Here is a 23,523-nt window from a genome sequence, read left to right as displayed (position 1 = left end):
ATCATCATCATCATCATCATCATCATCATCATCATCACCATCACCACCACCATCATCATCATTATCATCACTATCATCACTATCATCATCATCATCATCATCATCATCATCATCATCATCATCATCATCATCATCATCATCATCATCATCATCATCATCACCATCACCACCACCATCATCATCACTATCATCACTATCATCACTATCATCACTATCATCATCATCATCATCACCATCACCACCACCATCATCATCATTATCATCACTATCATCACTATCATCATCATCATCATCATCATCATCATCATCATCATCATCATCATCATCATCATCATCATCATCATCATCATCATCACCACTTCCACATCCTTCATCTTCATCTTCAACATCACGACCACCACCTCCACCACTAACATCATCATCACAATCATCATCAAATATTTAGTAATTTAGTTTGTGCTTTGTCTTCATAATATAGTCAGAGGAGTCAGTCTTTTGCCAAGTTTGAGATTAGGTTGACCCCCACATTTGTGAGATAATTTCATCTTTGTCAATGACTACATGCGGTGAGGATATATATTTACGAGTAGATCCTTCCCATCACCCACTTGTTAGCTAATTCTACCAAATTTGGTTCCAAGTTTTGCCATCTATTTCCAAACTGCCAGATACTTTGTCGCCATCTATTTTGCATTGAAATTAATACCTATGAAGTGTTCGTATGGACATTGAAGCAGCCAACGGCTTATAAGACGCAATCAGCATCACCAAGTTGCTGTAAAAAAATCACAATAAAAACAGTTGAAAGTGGAAGTGCCGACAGATAACGACAATTTCGTAGGTGAAGGAAGTTGACACACAAGTTCAAGTGGTTTTAAGTAACATACACCCAGAAACAGCGAAGGTGAAGGACGAATTCGTATGTATCCACATGCGGGCACAGTATACTGCGTTAAATAGCTACCATGCTGAGCAGTGTCGTCCCTTTGACCTGTATGTGAAATCGGCTTTCATTAAAGACTCTCAAAGGCTTTCCAAATGTATTCATAAAAATGTCACCAAATATTTAAAAATTGTATTATCAGTTGTCTGATGCATGGTCGCTCAATGCGTGAAACTCTTGAGTAACAACTACTAGCGTTCCACTAGTCTAAACTAATTCTCATCCAAACTTTACTCTGTCCACCGGACATAAAGCACTCTGCACCAAGATAGACGCCAATCAACCAAACGTATATATACATATCTATATATCTATATATATATATATATATATATATATATATGTATGTATGTATATATATATATATATATATGTATGTATGTATATATATATATATAGATATATATGTATGTATGTATATATATATATAGATATATATATAGATATATATATATATATATATAGATATATATATAGATATATATATATATATATATATATATATATATATATAAAACGTATGATACCTTCAACAAGCAAGCATTACCGTGCAGTCAATTGAAACCCTCAGACAAGAAAAAGTCCTTAGCTCTTGACGACTTCAGTAATAAATTCATAAAATTGTAGAAGCTGGTACTTGTTATTTTAACGCACTAGAACAAGAACTTCAACTGTAGTTACAAACTAGGGCACTTCTGATTCTCCGCAATTGCCTCTGTGCAAGTGAATATACATATGTAGATGTCTTCACAAAAATTTAGAAGTGAAATTGTCTGTTAGTGTTGTGTTTGCCGTGTTCCTCGGCCTATTTACAGCAGCGGTGTTAACCAGAAAGAGATCACTGTCTAACTGGCTGTCGGCCATATTTATCCCTGTCGCCACTGTTTAGATCTCACTCCACTATAACATAGCAACTAGTCTCATTCCCATGTACTGCATTCCTCCTTTTTCTTCAGAATAACTCTTTTTGCTGTCTAAACATGAATATTACAGTTGCTATCGCTAGCCTCCGTGGTACCAGAGAGCAAAAATATCCCCCTTCCCCCATTTCCATAGTCAGAAAACTTAAAGGGTGTGAAGACTCGCGCAAAAAGAAACGTCTAATGCCGGTAATCTGACCTAGTTTCGAATGAGGTGTAACAAAAGTGTTAGACACCACCATCGATCCTGGAAAATACAAACACAGCTTGCTACCGTTGGTAATTAGACACTAGTGTACAGTCAATACATACAGCTGTGGTCAATACCCACAGCACAGTGTATAAACGATACAGCGATGGACATGTCAGGTCCAGCTAAAGATAACAATTAAGGTATCACTTTTCATTACTGTCTGCATTTTGTAGCGACACAAACAAAATGTCACTTGCAAGCAACAGAGAGTTAACTTTTTCAGATGGCCACATGCAGTTTGGTGTGAGTCTTCAATGCCTTTAAGTTTTCATAACATTTACATTGATATTAATATTCATAACACCATATTCTACATTCTACCCTCCGTTCCAAAGAAGGACTACCCATAGTAAATGGGACGTACGGTATACCGTACTAGAAATTCCACTACTCGGTCCATTTTTGTATTTTCATTTTGACCTCAGAAAGTAACTTCTGACGCACCATTGGGCAGTAGGAAGCAATGGCCAGAAATAAAACTTGCATTTGCTTCCAGTTACACCAAATAAAATTATATCTTTCTCAATAATATGACGACGTTCTAACAATTAATTTTTATGCTTGTAAACTTTAATAGAAGTTTTGCAAATTACAAACATCTATATAGATGCACATTTATATATTATATAAGTTATCTTTGCCAAATTATCATTGCATCGCTAAGATTTTCAATGTCAAAAGGTCAATTCACTGAATTAAAACAGGGAAAAATTTTAGTGCTTTAAGTTATGAAGGCGCTGAATGTTATCTGTGGTTCCTATCATGCTATACATCTCTATTGACTTGTATAGCAATTGGACCATTTTTTGGCATCTATCAATAATTTGTAATGCGATACTGGTTAAGTTATTATTTTGCCCTGTTCGAGGTGCACAGCTTCTATCAGTCCCAAATTTTTTACTTACATATTTTGGCTACATTTTTTCTGCCAAAACTTTTACAAACTATTTTCTTGGCAGTTGCAATCATCCAAACTTATTCTGAGACGTTGAAGAATATGTCAAATTTCAAAACAGAATGAAAATACTTTGCAGTTGACAATGAAAAGCTTCTTGAAGTTTGTACACCTCAGTGACCATTGTCTCACTTTCTGGCATATTTAGGAGCTATGGTAACTCATTGGAAAAAGGCATCATGGCAACTTAAAGTGGCAATCTAAATTTCCTTCAATTTTAAGTTAGAATATTCAGCGGTCTTACTGAGGCAGGAAGCCGCGTCCCAGATCAAAAAAATTAGCGGAGGGATGCAAATACTTCATTTTTTTGTTTTTGTTTTTTTTGTGATTAAACACACACTCAAACTCCCACACACACATAGAAATTAGAATACATTATAATTCAAATAAATGTGTTTTTTCCCCACCTCAAATGAGTCAAAATTTTTCCAAATTTAGATGTGAATATTTCATTTTAAAATGAATATTAAATCAGCTACACTGCTATATAACAACTGTTATTTATGCAGATTTTCTAGCTAATAGACAGTAGTATAAAGTTAAAATTCAACTTCCAGTAACATGACTCTTGACTACATTGAGTATAGCAATGTTTGTGGGCAGATATCATAGCTTTCCAAACTTGATGAAAATTGTTCAAAAAAGCAGACAGTTTTGAATTTACTTGTATATCACTAGATTTCAACAAATAATGCTAAAATCATGATCAATAGAGATAGGAAGAGAGAGAAAGATCTGAAGGGGAGAGGTAAGGGGAGGTCCTAAAGTACCTGTCTTGTACTTCACAAGTTTAGTGTTTGGCTATTAAAGTCAAGAGAGCCATCAAGGGGGGGGGGGGGGGGGGGGGGAACGCCATCATATTGTCTTTGAATTTTCAGGTAGCTCGTAAGGACTCTTCCTCTGTCATAAAAAGAACAACAAGTCGTAAAAAGATGAGAGTCGACCAATATTTGATTTCCACGTGTATATCGAGGGAACCCCTACCACATGAGACTGAAAAAAACAGCAGAAAGGCATACATCAGAAAAAGACAGTGGCCATAATTTTACCACTTTGCAAAATAAGTCAATAGCGCCATAAACAGATTACTGCTACCAGATACAAAGGTCAATGAGCGCGTAGCCGCTAAAATTATGCCTTCCGTTTGTCAATATTTACAGTGTCAATATTTGCGCTGTTTGTCGTCCAACGTGCTAATAATATTCTTCCCATGTCGCTACTTTAAGCTGCGTACAGTTTTTTTTTTTTTAATCTTTCCCACTGTGCCAAGAAATGATACGTACCATGTCTAACGACTAGAGCATTCATCTTGTATCGTTCAGTTTACAGAACAATTTTGCAAAAAAAACTTGCCAAAAATATCCAAAATATATTTATATAATATTGTACTTGATTGATACTAAATTTGATTAAAATGATTATTATTGCCAGTAACCAAATTTTTTAAACTTTCACCTCATTTGCAAAATTTGCTAGATGAATATGGAAAACATAAACAATTCTATTTCAAATAGCTTTCATGGAAATATTGCTAAAAATCACAAGAAACCCCAGAATTTTAGAAATATTTGCAATAATCTGTATAAAGTATTACAACCTAAAACAAACAAAAAACCCTACTTTGACCTGTACTTTGACCTGTAATTTGACCTCTTATGTAATACCAGTGTATAGCTTAGGCAATCAATGTTGGAAATAAAGGCATAAGAAACAAATTGTCTACAATGAAAGGAATCAAACTCTCAACTCTAGTAGTATTTTAAATATTTGACATTAATGTTAATCCCTCTAAGTGATTGCTACCACACAAAAAATGTCTGTTTTGACCTTTTTTTTTGCTTTTCTTTTTTATAAATATGAATCACTTTAGCAGCCAATGTTCTAGTTTAAAGTAATGTTATTCAAATATTACATCAAGAAAGGGGCAAAAATTCAAATAAACTCTAGTATGGTTGGTTGCTATCAGGCAAAATACTTCCCTTTGACAATTTCGTATTATATTGAATGACGACTAAGGGTAGTATGTTTGACTCTAATTAGCTTTGAGTTTGTGTTACAAAAGTTATTGGGTACACTAACCACAAAAATACAGTAGTTTAGTGTTAGAATTTAATCTGCTTGAAGCTGCATTTTTGTGTTTTCAATTTTAGTTGTTATAATCTGATGAATTATGAAGGGAATGACATGGTACATCTGAAAAATATGAAGAAAAAGCAGAAACAAACGATGACATTTTGACCAAGAAATGATGAAATCTGGGTTCGTTCGTTCATTCATTCACTCACTCACTCACTCATTCACTCACTCATTCATTCACTCACTCACTCACTCACTCACTCACTCATTCATTCACTCACTCACTCACTCACTCACTCACTCACTCACTCACTCACTCACTCACTCACTCACTCACTCACTCACTCACTCACTCACTCACTCACTCACCCACTCAATCAATCAATCAATCACTCACTCACTCATTCATTCATTCCTTCACTCATTCTATTATTCATTCATTCATTCACTCACTCAAGCATTCACTCATTCATTTGTACATTCATTGTTTCACTTACTCACTCACTCACCCGTTAGGGTCCACAATATGCATGGTAAGCTTGAAGGTCCTATAAATATATATATATATATATATATATATATATATATAGAATCAATATATAGAACAGCACACAAATATTTGACAAAAACTTATGAAATATCATAAAAATAAATAAAAATATTCATTCAAGTTCATCTCAGAATTTACACAAGCAAATCCTAAAATTTACAACAAGTCTCGTAAGAACTATAATATCTATTTTCAAACCACGTAAAAAAAAAATCCTTGAAAAGCAAGGTAACTTATCTCATGTATGTTTTGGGGTTATAAAAAAAGACATGTTTGATTCTTGAAACATAAAAGTGTAGTAGGCTTGTTTGAAGTATGTTACCTACATGATTTATTGACAACATGTCAATCTATATATTTTTTGCTATGTTCTCACACTTGAACTAAAATGTACTCTTCTATATTAAACTGCATTTTATTCATGTGTTTAAATTGGAGACTCTTTATTCCATTTCCCCACCCCCCCCCCCACCCCCACGAAAGCTTAAAGATACATCAGATCATCCCACCCCAAGAATACTTAAGATCTGCTTCATTGGCTCCAATAATAGCACGTACGCTAAAGCTACGAAAGTTTGTGATTATGTAATTGACCTGCCACGGTCCTAAATCGACCTGAGGCTTTACAATGAGCCTGCATAGCTTCTGAACACCAGTAGGATCTTTGTGTAACACTGTGTGGAAATATGTGCATGTCTACAGTGTAGTTAATGATACAGCGTTCACACAAAGACCCTCATACAAGAAAAAATATGTGGCAGGTGTTGCAGACTAATTGGTAAAAAGAGGTCATTTTACGACCAAGGCAGGTCGATTATGAAATCTCAAGAAACTTTTCCATGATAGCGTGCTATAGTTGGGGTCTATAAGCAGACCTTTAACGATTTATCAGACCATCCCACCCCAAGAAAGCTCAAAGATGCATCAGACACTTTAATATTAAATTTGAAATGCTGTGCAACTGTTAAAAGAGAAAAAAAAAATCCCACTGCTATCAATCCAGGTTGCATTTCTATCTCACTCAAAATGTTATGAGAATAAATTAACCTTTTAAATTTATAGCTAAGGTTCATCAATTAAGTGACTGGAATATTTAGCCTAATACATAGATCGTTAGGTTAGTTCCTCAGATTCACCACAAAACACAATGAGAAACATGAGAATCTTAAGGTGTCAAATGACAATTGTTTACAATGGCATTTCACATTTTTGAAGAATAGATGCTGTTGAATTTCCTCCAAGGGTATGCTCTGTTGTTACTATGATGAGTTAAAAGAAAACAATTTCTTTGAAATATTCAAATTTATATAACAATTGATTAATATTAAGACTGAAGGGTGCAATCACTGATGAGCCAACGTCATCGTCGATCAATTTGGCCTTAAAGGAGCATTTCAAAGATGTAGCATATTAACGGTGAATATCTTAAAAACCATTAGCACTCATTTTTTTTAAACTTTTTTTATTATAATAATAATAATAATAATAGTGTAGATTGATATAGTGCCACTCCAGAAAATGAGTAACTGCCCATGGTGCTTCACAAAGTGGAAAGCATCAACACACTGAAATTCACGACAGACAAATTGAGTCTTCAGTAAAATCTTAAAAGTGGATAGATTTAGAACAAGTTCGAAGACGGTCTGGTAACTGATTCCAAAGGCTTGCGGCAGAGTAAGTAAAACTTCTGAATCAGCCTTCACACAAGGTTTAGATACACAGAGGTATGATTTGCTTGTCCAACGTGCGTACAGGAAGGTAAGATGATAGAAGGTTAGCGAGATACACAGGCTGTTGTAAAGCATGAGCACTAAATGCAAGTAGGAGTATTTTGAGCTTTTTAACTCGTATTTTGAACTCGCATTTTGAACTCGAAAGTCAATATGAAGCCAGTGAAGATCCTATAGAAGTGGGGTGGGATGACAACTACTCTACGCTCGACCCTTTGACTATTTGTGCTGCAGTATTTTGAATCTTTTTTAAGTTTTCCGAAATTGGAACTCAGGAAGTCCAAATAAAAGAGAATTTAGGTAATCTAGGAATAATGACATATCAAGACTAAATTTCTGCCTGAGGTGATCATAATAAACATTAGAAGAATGATATTTTGTCTTTCCAGATATTTTAAAACAATTTTAATTACCATAGGAGCTGTTACCTGATTAAAAGTGTATTTTGCATTGGACTGTAACTTTGACCCAGCTGTAAAATATTCACACCATGTTGATAGACCTCTGACAACTAGCCAAGAAATCTTGTGGTTGAATTATCAAACCCACTCAAGGTTCTACTTAAAGGTATTCTCTCAGCTAATCTTGCCTCAACATATTCCCTGATTTAAAAATAAAATCAATGCCGCCCTCTGCATACAGCGGCAACAGATTCATTCCTTTAATGTGGCATTCTCATCCTTAGCTATAAACAGCATATGGATCTGGGTACTGTTACCGCAAAGTTAGATATCTACCGTTTACTCTGATGGAGGAAAAAGAAACAATGTGCAAGATATTTAAACAATGGGTTTTTTTAATTTTTTTTTATTTTAATGATTATTACTTTTCTTTTGCCTTAATTTATTCCTGGTGAGATTTTGAACGGTCTGAAGTACTTTACAGAGTATGGTTTTAATTACCTTTCTTTTATTGGTAATTAACTATCACTAGATTGTAGAAAATACACTGAATAGTGAAATTTTTAGAAAGGAAAAAAAAAGAAGGTATTTATAATGTTACCTAAATTGGCTGGTAGCATTTCTACAGTATATCATATTTCTTCCTAAACATGAGTTCCTCCCAAAAATACTTACACCCTGGCTCGTGGTATTTCTTTTTATAAGGGACACCGAAATACTGCTTGGCTTGATTTAAAAACTTTAGACGTAGGTCAAGCATCCTGGTTTGATCACATCTCGCTGAGAGCTCCCTCGCCTTCATCAGCTTCTGTTGAGCAACTTCTCGCTGAAAAGAATCAAAACAGGAAAGGAAAGGATTGTAAGAGGGCATTAAGTTAAAAGAATTTGAAAGATAAACTTGACCACAAATCATTCAAAGAAAAAAAAGCACCACACTTGGATCAAACCTTTTCATGTGGTAGACATTCTACTTTACAATATTGTTGTGAAGCTGATTCATATCTTTTGAAATGTACCTCAATGGTGCTTCCATTGGCCCCTAATTCCATCTTTCCCCGCCCACCCTCCCCCCAAATCCCTGACTTTCTGAGTGCAATTATTCACAACATTACCACCCACCACCTGTATAATATTTCTTTTTTTTTTCTCATCCTCAACAGTTTCTCTCACAGACATGCAATGGATAATTCCTTCAGTTGTACAGTTCAGTTAGTCACAGTTAAAATCAACTTGAAAATTAGTTGCAAGCTTTATAGCCTCACTTCTTGATATTAAACTTGCCTATCAAAGTTAGTAAAATTGTGTTGTAACGAAAAGCAAACCATCATGATGACAAAAAAAAAAAAGAATGATCAAAGTGAACTTGACAAAGCTGCTTTAAGGCATGATTAAACTACCCACATCTTGGCAGGGACATATTTGATGATATTCGAGACGTTTTCAACCTATCGTCATGACAATGCAAAAAGGTGAAACAATAGTGTCCGTTCCTGCTGTGAGAAGACAAACATCCGCGCACACCTCTCTCTCTCTCTCTTGGAGATTGGATACGACAGAAAGGGCGTCGGTGGGTGGTCGCAGAGTCTCAAACAATGAAGGAACCCGATGACTAATAGGTACTTAAAAAGAAAGTGTCTTCAACGGAAGTAATTCCAGCACTGTTTCTTACAACATGTACAGTATATATATATATATATATATATATATATAGCGTTTTACCATTACACACCCATATTGTCACTCAAAGAAAGTGTAAGGAACTGATTTTGTATTTTTTCAAGCATGTCCTCTTTTGGCACAAGTTTTTCGGCAATTCTTCTCAAACCTGCCGAGCATTTCTCAAACTAAGATTTTTTCCAGTACTCAAGCTAAGAAAAGCTCCCTCCAAATTTTTTGTACCAAATTAATTTGAGTTCATGTAAAAGTATTTCAAAAAATGTCATTGTTATGAACATTTATAAGTACAATATTATTTTTTTCTGTGCAAAGTAAATGTTAAATTCATTATTTGAAATGAAATTCCAATATTCAAAGCTAATGTGAACAACGATGTCATGGAAATTTAGTATTGAATATCATAAAAAAAAAATTGATAAAAATCAACTACAATGTGGCTATTTTTTCTTCTCATCTAAAATCGTTCAATCGACTTGTTATTCGCCCCCCGGTATATATAGTTAATGTCAATAACAAGTACAGTCTGATTCACATGTCAAGTAAGATAAACCAGCTATAAACCTCCTGCTCATTTAGGTGAGTTGGCAAGTCTGGGGTGGCAGAAGTGGGATGAGTACTGTTGAGGGGGCAGACTGCAATGTTATTACCTCAAAAATTAATACTCTGTGTACTCCACACCAAAAATATCTTTGCGGTTAAGAAATGAGCACTTGAGTTGTTCAAGTGAAAGGAGAGGGGGAAAAAAGGGTACTTTTCATTAGCAAAACAGCTGGGGGCATTCCTTATTCCAAGAAAAAGGGAACTTTTCAGGTTTTCACAAACGCGAGAGGGACATGTGTACCTTGCCCTCTGGGAACACCTCCCTTTGCTTAAAAGTATGGATCTTCATCTTGAAAAATAATTAAAAGGAATTTTTCTAACGTTTTCCACAACTCTTCTGATTCATATCGAATCCCCAAAAGCCTACACAAAATGTTTCCGTTGAAGTATGTGCTGTATGCTTTAATGGCAGGAGAAGCATGTCATTGAATCAAAAGTAACATCACGAAAAGGTTACAGATATTGTCTGCTAGCTTCAAGTTCAACTCTTCAATAACACTCAAACACATATCTATGGTATATGCTGAATACAAGTGTCCGAAAAATATTGGGAATGAGACTGTAGGGTATGATATGAGAGCAAATAATCATTCTCTTGGTTTCAACCACTCTCAAACCACAGATCAAGGCCCTAGGGACAATGAAGTCATGTTCATGGACCCCCAAACTTAGGAAATATCACCAATGACCTCAGTCCTAGCCATGGTAGGGATTAAATTTTGGTTCTCCTTGCATGACATGATGTCTGAGGCTAGTCCTGACTCTCTTGATAGCTGCCAGTGTACATATCAGTCAATATCACTGTTAACAGATACCTTTTATGTATCCCAACTTTCAAAGGACCAACTTGGTACCCCTTTACCCCCAGGACCTCCTACCCCCCCTTCCCCTCTTCTCCCAAAGTTTTTTAAGGACTCAAGGTTTTGATGCATGTATACATTATACCCTGATTCAGAGTTTCTACCTATTTGTGAATAGCTCCCCCATTTTCTATTCGGCAGGCTTTAATGTGTTGTAATCTAGTGGTTGTCTCCGATCTTTCATTTGACACAATTAAAGTTACATGTTCTTTAACCATTGTAAAAAAAAAATTAAAAATATCTGTCAATTTCAGATGATATCAATCCAATACCTCAAATATTACATTTATTATTTTTTTGGTACAAAATAATACTATTTTCCCTTTTCTACAACCCCTTTTCAGAACCCGAGTCCACAAACTTGTCAATGAAAAGCTATTGAATTAGCACAACATATGACTTTTGGTTATCTCCTTTGACAATCATTTTCTGACTGTTCTTCAAAAGACTGTTGGCACGCGTCCCATCAGGTTATGGTGTGAACTTAACTTATCTTGAGGGTTCACCTTGACAGTTGGGATATTTATAATCAGTAAGTAGACTGACGGGAGGCAAATAGAAACAGCCACCTGATACAGAGATAAGATACTGTTTGCTCAAGTCCGTTTCGGAAACTACTCGACATGCCAATCTTCAGTCGTATCTCAGACGTAAAATCAGTCTTTGTTCAATTATGAAATACTCAGTGATCAATTATATTGACAAATATCGTTATGCAAACCAATCTGCAGCGTCTTTTTTAGGGGAGTTTGAAAGGAAGACTTTAGGCATAACATTATAAAGTTTGATATTTCGCAGCAGAACATTATTTAAGGTAACTGCTAGCTGTCTAGGTTTTACAATTTAAAACATTTGCTTTTTTGACAAATTATCATGGTTGAAACATTAGAGGCAACATACAATGACATACAAAGTCAAAATACAAGTCAACCAACACAGTTGGCTTCCAAATGTCCTGCCCACTACATCCAGTCTTTCAGGTTTGAAGGTTTGCACTCTTGTTTGAGTCCCACCCTCCCCTCCCCCCCTTATATGACTCTACCACCCTTAAACCCCTGGTTATTGGTTACTTGTCACATCCACACACCAAAGGGTACACAATTCAAACAATCTCTCCTGGCACACTAGAGTGCACCACATCTAAGTGTCCAACTGGCAGGTTGGGGGGGGGGGTGAATTCCCATAGGGTGCAGACACAAACCGGCACACGCAACTATATTTACAAGTTAGAGATTGCCAAGGGAGATATGATACATACTGCAAGGCCAATACGTATGGTGCTTTTATATTAGATCCGGATCAGATTCCCTGATGTTATTAGACGATCATCTCTTCATGGGATAAACTTATGCATTGATCCGGACGCACTTACACTACAGCTGTGAACTAGACGTCAGGGTCAGATCCTGACGTCGAGATCTGATCCGGATCTAGTGTCAAAGCAACCTTAGTGGGAACACTCTCAGTCAGGATCAGACCCTGTTATCCTGATCTCCCTTTGGGGGGGGGGGGGATAATCCTGATCCATTCGAAGGGAGATTACGATTATAGTGTAACGCAGTAGGAATCACTTGACTTCGTCACTTCCACATAAAACAGACCGAAACAAGTCTAACTGCAGATGCAAATATGACTGATTTATTAAATGTCTATGTGACATTTCTGCACTTGTTTAATGTCTTTTTTTTGTCTGACATTGATTCATCACTCATCCTCATTCTATTTTTGTTTTAATTCACACCTGCCATTTTTGTGAATTTTTGATGGAAAAAACAACAAACTATTATTGGATTTGTTCATTTTGTTCTCCCTCTGATCTGCTTGCTCGATGTATGCAAAGATGATTTAATCTGTTGAAATCATTTACCAGTCCCTTGATCTAAAGGCCATCCATTTATTGTCTCTAAATGTGTTAAAAATTCAAATATATAATGGTCATACAGGTGGAAACTTCAAAAAAGGCATTTCTCACTACCATCCTTCAAAAAATTCTCCCTCACTGAGAATTTAAATTGTGTAAACTTTACAGCTTAAGTCCAGAAATCTGCCTCAGAAAATAATTTGGCTGGTCCAGAACCTCTTGAATATTTCAGCAAATTCAGTACGGTTACATTTGGTCACAATATTTGTCGTACTTTAAACACTTGAATCCCAACGGATAAAGCACCAAAAAAGGAGCGTATACTTTACGCACATAAACTGTATGCTATACACTTAATTTTCCTTAATCATACCCTATGATTCACAAAGGTAAATAATTATTCATCACCGCCCACATATCATTTTTCTGTGGCTATATAAAAAATATAATAAAAGAGAAACTTTTAATGGACTTAAAACATAGAGATCAAATGAGTACAAGAAGCACCCACACCCTGTCTGACAGAAACTGCAACGCACCATTAATCGGAAGGAATGCACCCACGCAACCGACCTGTAGCAGCACTTGATCTATAAATCTACCGTAACTAAGGCTGCATCACCAAATTCAAGGTTCAGGGAATCAATCAAGCCCTACTTGACACCCCTCCACACCCTCACCCCACTCCCTTTTCCCCAGATCCAACAGAAAGAATACGGTAATAACTCTATCATCTATAACGGCAACAAAAGTTTAAGTGGTTGCTTATTATATTGTTTTAATCCTGATTCCACTTATCCCGTAGTCGTGTCACAAGAGTGCGTGAATTGGTTTGCAGCTACATATTTGACGGAATTTATACTACTTACTGTATTACGCCCTCACTCCCTTCGAATATTCGTATTTAATACACGTTTAGTCCAATAGGGACTAAATTAAGCTATCCGAGGGAGGCTGTGTATAGTGCCCTCAACAAAAGTCGCGCAGCAAAAACAGGAACTATAACGTCTTGGCCAGACGGAACTTCTCGCCAGATTCACTTACTCTACATCCCGATATCCCGTATGAATCTCTACAACTATTAAAAAGAATACAGCTCTTAGATTAAATTAGACAAGGCCTTCCCACAGAACATTACAACAATTAACCCCCTGGTCATTGGTGACTTGTCACACCCACACACTAAAGAGTACACAATTCAAACAATTCCTCCTGGTGCACCACAGTGCACCACATCTACGTGTCTCCTGGGGTACTTCCCCATAGGGTGCTGACACAGACCGGCACACGCAACTATATTTGCAAGTTACCTTTATACATCTCTGTGAAGTGAGGAAATGGAGATAAAGTGCCTTGCCCAAGGACAAATCATAATGATTTGGCCAGGACTCGAACCTGCAAACCTTAGACCAGTCCACTGCTTTAACCACTTGACCACAACACTCTCAGGATTCTCTATGGCAGGCAGGGTTTATACAGTAGCCTAGTTAGTTCACTGTGACATTTGAGATTGCCAAGAGAGATATGATACATACTGCAAGGGCATTTACCTAGGGTGATTTTACACTAGATCCGGATCAGATCCCCTGATCTTATCAGACAATCATCTCTCTATGGCCGGGTAAACTTATCCATTGATCCGGACGCATTTACACTACAGCCGTGATCTCGCGGCAGGATCAGATCCCGACGTCGAGATCTGATCCGGATCTAGTGTCGAAGCGCCCTCAGTGCCAACACTCTCAAAGTCAGGATAAGACCCTGTTATCCTGATCTCCCTTTTTAGAAGGGAAGATCACGGATCAATGCACGGTCAATAATACCTTAACCGTCACATCCACAGATCGAAGTGTGCAATCTTCAGACAGTTACTGTAACCGAGCACATTTTCCAGAGCAACTGGTATATGAAGTACTGCATTACAGTACACCATATCTACCCATACTCCCCATGGCAGATGTACTTTCCCCTAGGGTCCTGCAGCAAATCCAGTGTTCACAACGATATCTACCAGTCACCGTGCAGGGTCTCCATTTATACAACCGGTGTTATGATATGCAATTGAGAGCGTTTAATGTGACACAACGTAACAATCCTGCCAGGAGTTGAACCTACAGATTCCTTTGATCTCTTAAAGTCTATTTCCTTATAAAAACACTTAACCTAACACTGTTAAATTTCTAACAAGGTTCAATTTACTTCAGAGAGGATTCTAATATGTAAAGTAGGCTAGGCTATAGGCACGTCTGCTGTGAAAGCTGTGATCATTACAGTTAAAGGCTAGCCTACATATTCATAGTTTATTACGTAAAAATAACAGATGTCCTTGTTCAAGATTTTGAACTTCCATTAATACCACATTAATTAACAGGCAATGACAGTTGATTTTTCGATCAAGCCTATGTACGTCAAAGTGGGAGAACATTAAGTAGCGATTGAACATACAATTAACAAGCTCTCGGCAGTTGTAACGATCATTACTCTTAACCCCATGTATGTAACTTTTGGACTATGAACTATGGCGGTTACAATGTCTATTAAGATCTCTATCAGTGACTTCCTGTACATGTTAGTTCTGTTTTGATGACATATTTGCCTTACTCTAGATATCAAATATGATTCTAACCAACGCGAAGTCATTTGTGATTCCTAAGCCGGATCTCGAAAGAGATACTTTGAACAGAACAGTGAAAAAACTTCCAACCTGGGATTCAAACCCGGCCTCCCGCTTTATATGCGGACGCCCTAACCACTAGGCTTAACCACTTGGCCTAACGACTAGGCCTAACGCCCTAACCACTAGGCTATATATAGATATATATATATATTATTGAACCGATTAAATATTACCTAGCTAGTTTTGACTGGTTATTCTTCAAAGGGGTGTGTAACACAGTGGATGGTCTGGCATGGCATCACTGTTAACTGCTAATGTTCGTCAAAAGCTTTCATATTTTCCTATTAATTATATAATCTTGTTATTGCTTTATCCTTGAAAATAGGATATAGATTTTGAATATGCTTATTTGGCTGTTCATGTTCTCTGTAGTAAGAATTTCATCAATTTTTTTTCCAAATTTTTTTGTTATAGAAATTGTATGTGAAGAAAGTGTGTTAAATATTACAAAGATACTGTAATAACTTGCCAGATGCACCAAATTTGAAAAAAAAAATTGCCTTCGCCATACATCATACAAAAATGCTACATATGAGGATGTGATTGTGACCTTAATTTATGCAGAAAATTTTCTGCAAATTTTTTGTCAGTAATTTAGCAGTCAACTTCAACAATCAACTATGAGTGTTAGCTCAGTGGTTAACGCCGATGCCTTTCAATCATAAGGTCCCCGGTTCGAGTCACTCCCAGATTAATGTATATGTCGTCCAGTTACAGAGTGTTGACAATTGACGATTCATAATCGTGGACGTGAAATATGAATGTAAGAGACTGATTTCGGTCAGCTTGCGGCTTTGATAAGCCAATGAGGCTTCTTCGCGAGTTCCTGCTTGCAGGAGGATCTAAACTACATACATGTACATACAACTTCAGCCACCAGAATATCCCTTTATGAGCAAGTACATCGAGATACAAATATTTCAGACAAGACAGGAAACACAGTACGGCCTCTGGACTTTTAAAAAAAATATGGATATGGAGTGATTGAAATTCCACTCTTGCAGCATGATCAGCCACACACAGTAGAAATGTTAACAACCTGCTCTTCTCTCTGTCTCTCATCTGCCTCTCTCTCTCTCATCTGTCTTCCTCATCACGATAGAAGCCCGATCGGATCTCTCTCTCTCATTATATGTAGCAGTCACCACTACCTTACACACTTGTACACACAAACAAAGCAATATAAATACGATACGACACGAGTGAGATTTGCCGATGAAGCTTTGACGTCAGAACGATCGGGAGAAGAAAGAAGAAGAAGAAAAAAGAGGGGGAATTTTTAAGGCTAACAACCACGTCACAGGATGTACACGTGCTCCGTTTCTAAGTTTAGACACACTGGAGTGCCGTTAATTCCGCTGCTCGTTACGGCCTGCCGGGGTGTGCGTGCACTGGATGAGGGGGGGGGTGTTTTGTAAACCTTCCGAGGAGTTCTGTCTCTAACTGTATGTACGGCGACTGAGGATTCACAGCAGCTCGCTTTGCATTCCTCACGGGTGAACAGACACATATGCTGTTTCATTGTATAAATGGCAGAGAGCTAGGACATGAGAGAGCATATGTTACAGCAGGAGAAACTTTCTGTGAATATTTGTGAATATTCCCTGGAAGGAGCAAATGTGCAGTGAGCCAGAGAATTGTAGCTCAGCTTTCTCCACCCCCCCTCCCCCTCCCCTACCCTCCAACAAAAAATTACCAGATTTGAGGGTATACTGTACATTAAATTAGTAGGAAGTGAATATAAATATGTTTATTGCCAAAGATGTTTACCATCGATGCAAGGATACCTGAAAGCCAACCACTTAATTGGAAGTGGTTTCAAGGTGGTGGTGGTTGACCCTGAGGTCTCAAAACTGTATATGATGTCATCAGATGCTTTTCACTGTAAACAACCTTTTATCATTCAAACTGTTAAGATATTCAAACATTATTGGTATATAGTGATATTACTTCAGTTTGATTTTACCAAGTAGATATTTTTTTTACTGGGGTGGCAGTGGCATTGATGAAACAAACAGGTTAGTTGGTAGAGCAACGAAAGGTAGTCCAAGGGGGGGGGGGAGGGGAGAGGGGGTAGTAGATTTGCATCATTTAGGGTAAACAGTTTGCTGGTAGGCTGAAGGAAATATCACAGATTAAATGTTCCTTCACACACAAAAATTGAAAACTTGATCAAGTCTAAATATGATGTCATCGAGCCAAATATGCTTCAATTTTTTGGCGATGTGTTTCTAAATTTATTTACAATGTTAAATATTTTCTGTAATAGAGATGGGTTTTCAAACTGCTGAATTTAAAATATTGAAGTTATTTACAAGACCTAGTTGCATGATATTTGGTTTTAAGTGTCAAAACAATCAATAATCTTACCTGAATAATACAAAAACCCAAGAGAAAGTGAATGTTTTCAGATCCACGTGGCTCTATGAAATCACAGATTTGATAGAAATAACAGCTTCCAGACACAACTTTTTGAAGTACGATATCTCCAAAACGGAGCGACATTTTTCTTCGCTGTTTGTGGGGGGGACTCGGTTTTCACAAAGATCCTTGTCATATTAGCTAAATATGATGGTCGGGTTTGTGTCCTCTTTCAAGAGTTCACACCCAAACTGTTGGGATTCCAGTTGGTTTGGCAATTACCGTGCCTGCAAGCCTCCTTAGTATCATCGTAATTGGGCCCTACGAGGCCATAAATTCTAATTCACTGGCTTGTTTCAAAATTCATTTTCAACATTCCCTTTCTGCTTGAAGAGAGCTTCATACTGTTTTTCCAAATAAAATAAAAAAGATAATGATTTTGAAGAAAACAATTGAAAATAGTAAATCACTCAATTTTTTAATCAGGGAAATTGTTGCAAATTTATTGCAGAAATTTAATATTGCAAATCACACACATGATAATGACCAAAATTTTATGACGAGGCCAAAAATTACAGACATACCTTGTGATGAGGTTAAAAAACTTTGTATGAAATTCTGTTAGTGAACAGTAACGGGTGTAAACGGAGGGGCCCTCTGTATGATCCGACCTAAATTTAAAGGACAAATTCAGACTGCTGCTAAAAATGAATTCATAAGACTAGCTAAGAATATACATAGTTCTAAAGATCACCCACTTCTCTCAGAGTTGATCTCTCTGTGCAATAGAACCAGCAAGTACAATCTACGTAATCCTACTATCTTGCCATCTTTTAGAATTATGCTTTTTAAGAACTCATTTATCTACAGAGCAGCCATTTATATTCAAAATGGGTTCTTAGAATCTCTGTTATAATCCTTTTAATCTTTAATCTTCAAAACTTCTAATCCTCTATCTTATTTCTTGTTTTCGTTCATGCATTCATTTTTGTACATGTTTACGTCTTTTATGTATCATTTTTATGTGTCCTATTTATAAATTTTATAATTTATACTGGAATAAAGAAATTGAATTGAAATTGAATTGAACTTTTAAGCAAATATGCTAGTAAACCTCGGCCTAGTCACAGAGGATCTCCAAGCTTGTATTCACTTCCAATTTAATAGCAAACAAATTTTCCGTATTAATATAAATTTAATTTAATAGTAAAAGATTGAATACCATACTGGGTTCAGTATTTTTCAAACAATAACTGCATATATTAAAATTAAATTCTGAAAAATTGAATGAAATACTAATTTTAAAAATACTTTCTTTAAACAACAAAGAAACAAAGAGGAGGAAAAGAATACCAAATGAACTAAATACTTTCTCAGAGATTGAAGGCCATATCATAAAATGGGTTTCAATAATCCTTCCCCATTTATAGCTTGAAAATAATTGTGGGCAATGTATGTTATAACATAATGCCTCCATACGTTTACTTACTAATATTCCAGAAATATGATATACCTAACTTATGCTTTAAGTTATACTTTTAGGGATGATTTCCACAAAAAGTTACCACAACAGACATGAAAAGTTTAATACAAGATATTGAAGCTGCATTTTAATCATTTTGATGCCAAAAGTGAAATGTTGTGTTTTTAATTTTTTAATTTTCACAGTACATCTAAATTTAATTATAAAACGAATGCAAACATGAATACCTAATGTCCTGATCTTATATTTAATTGACTGACAACATTTCCAAACACTATTACTATCATAAGCCAGAACAAACACATAACACCCAGGGAAATAAACATATTTAAAAATATAATAATAAACAAGATTTAACAAAAAAAATGAATAAAAGTAAAGTAAAAGTTTCAACTTCTAACCACTAATAGCTCTGTAATTGTATGCTGAAACTTCCTTAAGTCTTCAATCTCGCATGTGGAATTCAATGATCAAACCGGCAATTAATTTTCCAAAATGCAAAGAATTTAACTGTTTGGGGAAGTGACATTTCGTCGCCAGCATTTCCGTCCAATCAATTAATTAAGATAATTGGGGTTCATTATGTATCTATTAAATCAACAATCATAAATATCTCAATTTAAAACAAAAGATTGGAGCTACAGACTTCTAATTTCAGCTCCCTTCCTTCAGCAACCATACAATTTTAATCCATTTCTCCCCCCCCCATTCAGCACCCTCCCCCTGGGGACCCCCACCTGGCACCCCCTCTTCACCTCCTAGTTAGTGTACTTCAATGAAGGTCATGTTTTCCATTAGGATTGGACATGCAAACCATCACAAGCTCTTCCTCCGTGAGAAAGCAGAAAAAAGGTGGATTCCCTTCTTTCACCTCCCTAATGATTTTGAGGAAGTTTTCTATTCTAGTTAATTAATTCACATTTAGAGCAAGGTACCCCCTTATTACAATTTCCTCCTCTATGGTGTTGTACAAAAAACCCTTCGAATAACCAAAGCTGTACATTCCTAACTAACTGCTTCTTTTTGTCTTAATTGAGGATATTAATCGGTTTTCTGCAAGTGGAACTTTTCAATATAATTCTGCTAGACGGGAAGTGTTTGAGAGGTATTCAGTTGTAATCAAGCAGTCATTTTTATAATGATATAATAATAAGCAGCAGTTATTTTTACGATGCATTAGTGACAACAAATGTGGGAGAAACCTGCAAGGGCTTTGGATTACAACTAAGTACTGTAACACGTCGGGTGGCTTCCAATTCAACATTTTTAACTCAAATCTGGAACCTTTTCAATTTAGAAAGTCATGTCAGATGGGAAAAACCGTAGATTGCTCTTGGATGAAAAACCCACCTTACTATGACCTGGCCTGGGGGATCAAAACCCGAACCTCCCGATTGCTAAGCCTCATTTGCTTCAAATGTTTTGAGTTAAAGTACTAGGGACACCTAGCCAATTTGCTGCGTATTCAGTACATTTGTTGTATGTGATAATCTCATCCAAAATCTCTTGAAAGTTTTTGAAAAGCTGTTTTCATTTCCAAGATATACACATTTGACGTATTGAAAAATGTGGGAAAACTCAACATATTTGTGCAAACTATGACGGGGAAAGTTGCTCTCATCCAAATTTCTTACTTCACGCCTTAATGAGTTAACCCCTAATTACAAACCCACATATATCATTTGAATAATGTGATGTTCTCCTCATCAAAGAAGAAAAAAAAATTCAAAATATCGCCTTAGACTGCAAACCTGTGTTCAGTGTCATTGAAATGAACGTTGTCAAGACAAAGGGATAACACAACATAAACTTAGGCAGTGACAACATAGTCAATATGCATAATTAGCTAATGTTAATTCATAAATAAAACTAGAATTACGGCAAAAAAAACTTGTAAAATGGTCCAACTTTGATAGATTTTGACGGAAGTTGCTGTTATTTTCATGACTTTTAATGCTTATTACAGTGATTAGGACGATGTTGTTCCTAGGTGTCCGCAGACTTTCATTAAATATTGGTATCGGACAAAAGTTTAAAGGTAACCGCCTTGCAGTTGTAATAAAAGTGTCATCTCGATAGGCATACAGAAATATTTACTAGAACAGAGAAAACGTGATCTGTTCTTCCAGTTCTGGGATAAAACAAGTCTAAAAATAAATAAAAGATAAAAATAAGTCAGAAATATTTCTCAGACATTGTAATAAACCAAGTCGGTCTATGTAAGTATATCCTTGTAAATCATTATTGCTTGTAAGTTGTTAATTACCTTTAATTACCACCACCTTGTTTTATCTTGACTCTGTACTACTCCTCTCTTATTGTTATGGAAATATACTCAAACTCATATGGTAAAACAACTTTGACTTTACCTCACCATTCCCACTCTTTCAAACAAACGGAAAATTCTGGGCTTTTTCAAGACCAAAACACATCTTTACAGTTTACTTTGAAGCCTGCCCATGAAAGGCTACCCTACAGTATCAAGAAACATATACCTTACTGCAATTGTTGTTAACTCTTGCAAAATGTATGCAACCCCTTTTGTTCAGTTGATCTTGTTTTTATTGTCTCAAGGTGGACATTCAAAGAACTGCCAATCATTCCTGTTTTTTTCAGGCCATAATGGGAACCTGCTTTAAAATATTCACAGAAGCCTGTGACTATTTCTTGTCAATGGCTGTTACATCTATATTGTGTGGTTTTTAGTTTAACCATAGGGTAAAAGACTTTATTTTTGGAAGGGAGGGGATTAGAGGCACTATCTAACATAAAAATCATTTACCAGAAGACAGCTAGAGCCAATGATTCCCCCTTTTGTTCTACGTACCCCTCTTCAGATAACAAAAATCTGTCTTCATCATCATCATCACCATCATCAGCACCATCATCATCATCACCATCAATATTTTTTCCAAAGAAAATTGATAATGCAAGAATAGACAACTTCTTTAAAAAATTCTTAAATTCATTTAAACAAACTTTTTGAGTGGGAGGGTGGAGGGGGGTGGGGGAAGAGTGAAATGCTTGCAGAATTTTTTTTTCTTTCCTATCCAATTAGATTTATCTCCATCTGAAACAGCTTGAACTTGGAAATGGCAATTGTACACTTAATTATCTGGGGGCAGTAATTACTTCCTCTAAAAGATATAAAAAATAAAACAAATAAAAAAACTGGCCAGTTCTACAGGACATTAGATGGGGGGATGCGGTTACTTTTCCGGAAATGGTAGTAACACCGACTTGAGGGCAGTTTTCTTTGTTAAAAATCCACTAGTGATGTATCAATTAACATATGAGCAATACCCACTCCACCCGTAGAGAATACTGATTTCCAAGGAAACTATATATGCCCCACTCAAGGTTTCACATTTCGGAAAGGTTCAAGTAACATTATTCTCAAGTTTATTGCCGGAGATCATGATTAATGAGCCTTTGTGTTTGGGAGCGCCAGACCTTACAAAACCTGTAACTTGAAGATGACTGGGATATATATGTTTAATACACCCCGATAATTATGGTGGTACTCGGGATAAGCTCAAAAACAATTCGGTCTGCGATGAAATGTACGTGGGAGGATTTAATAAAGGTAGTCTGTATAGGCCCCAAATTATAGCACACTATAATTGCTCCAGGTTTTCAAAAAGTACCTTCCTGGGGGTCTTTACTCTCCAAATTGTTCTCAGACATTCTAAATGAACATAAAATTTGTTTGAATGTCCCAGTGAGGTCAATTTCCTCTAGGTGATATAACAAACACAGTTTTAGAATTTTGACCATATGTGACCATTTTTGAAAATCTCCAAGTGTGTGATTTGTGAATTACGGTGCCTTAAGAAAGATGTTTACGAAACGATTTATCTCCAAGAGTACCGAGACGTGACTGTAAAAATGAACAAAAATCCCGAAAGAAGAAGAGATATACTTATCAAAACAGTTCAAAGTGAGAAATTTGAAACAGATGCACAAAATGGTGAATCCAAAGCGATAAAAAGATGTATAGATATTGATGGAGATTACCAAGAGCGATAGAAGAGTGATGCTGTACATAGAGGGATTACTGAATCGGAGATGGCCATACACGCACATAAAGAATTGCCAGATGCTAGAGCGGGATAAATACAGTAATGCATCTAGGTTATATGAGGTGAGGGAGTAAACGCTGTGAATTAGCTATAT

General features: G+C 36.3%; 1 protein-coding gene across 7 annotated transcripts in view; it reads right to left on the bottom strand.

Annotated features, from left to right (window-relative positions):
- LOC139976430 (uncharacterized) overlaps positions 1–23,523 on the bottom strand; it is a 101,288-nt gene that overhangs the window by 26,943 nt on the left and 50,822 nt on the right. For 5 of the 7 annotated variants that reach the window (XM_071985148.1, XM_071985151.1, XM_071985150.1 and 2 more), the window contains exon 2: positions 8,504–8,654. In XM_071985148.1, the coding sequence (XP_071841249.1) occupies positions 8,504–8,654 (151 nt within the window). Of the gene's footprint in view, positions 1–8,503; positions 8,655–15,271; positions 15,626–15,676; positions 17,172–23,523 lie in introns of those variants that run through there. The other 2 variants (XM_071985154.1, XM_071985149.1) reach the window with 2 other exon arrangements.

The sequence above is a fragment of the Apostichopus japonicus genome, chromosome 11, assembly GCF_037975245.1.
Source record: "Apostichopus japonicus isolate 1M-3 chromosome 11, ASM3797524v1, whole genome shotgun sequence".
In the NCBI taxonomy this organism is placed as follows: Eukaryota; Metazoa; Echinodermata; class Holothuroidea; order Aspidochirotida; family Stichopodidae; genus Apostichopus; species Apostichopus japonicus.
This window is presented reverse-complemented; position numbering and strand designations above follow the sequence as displayed.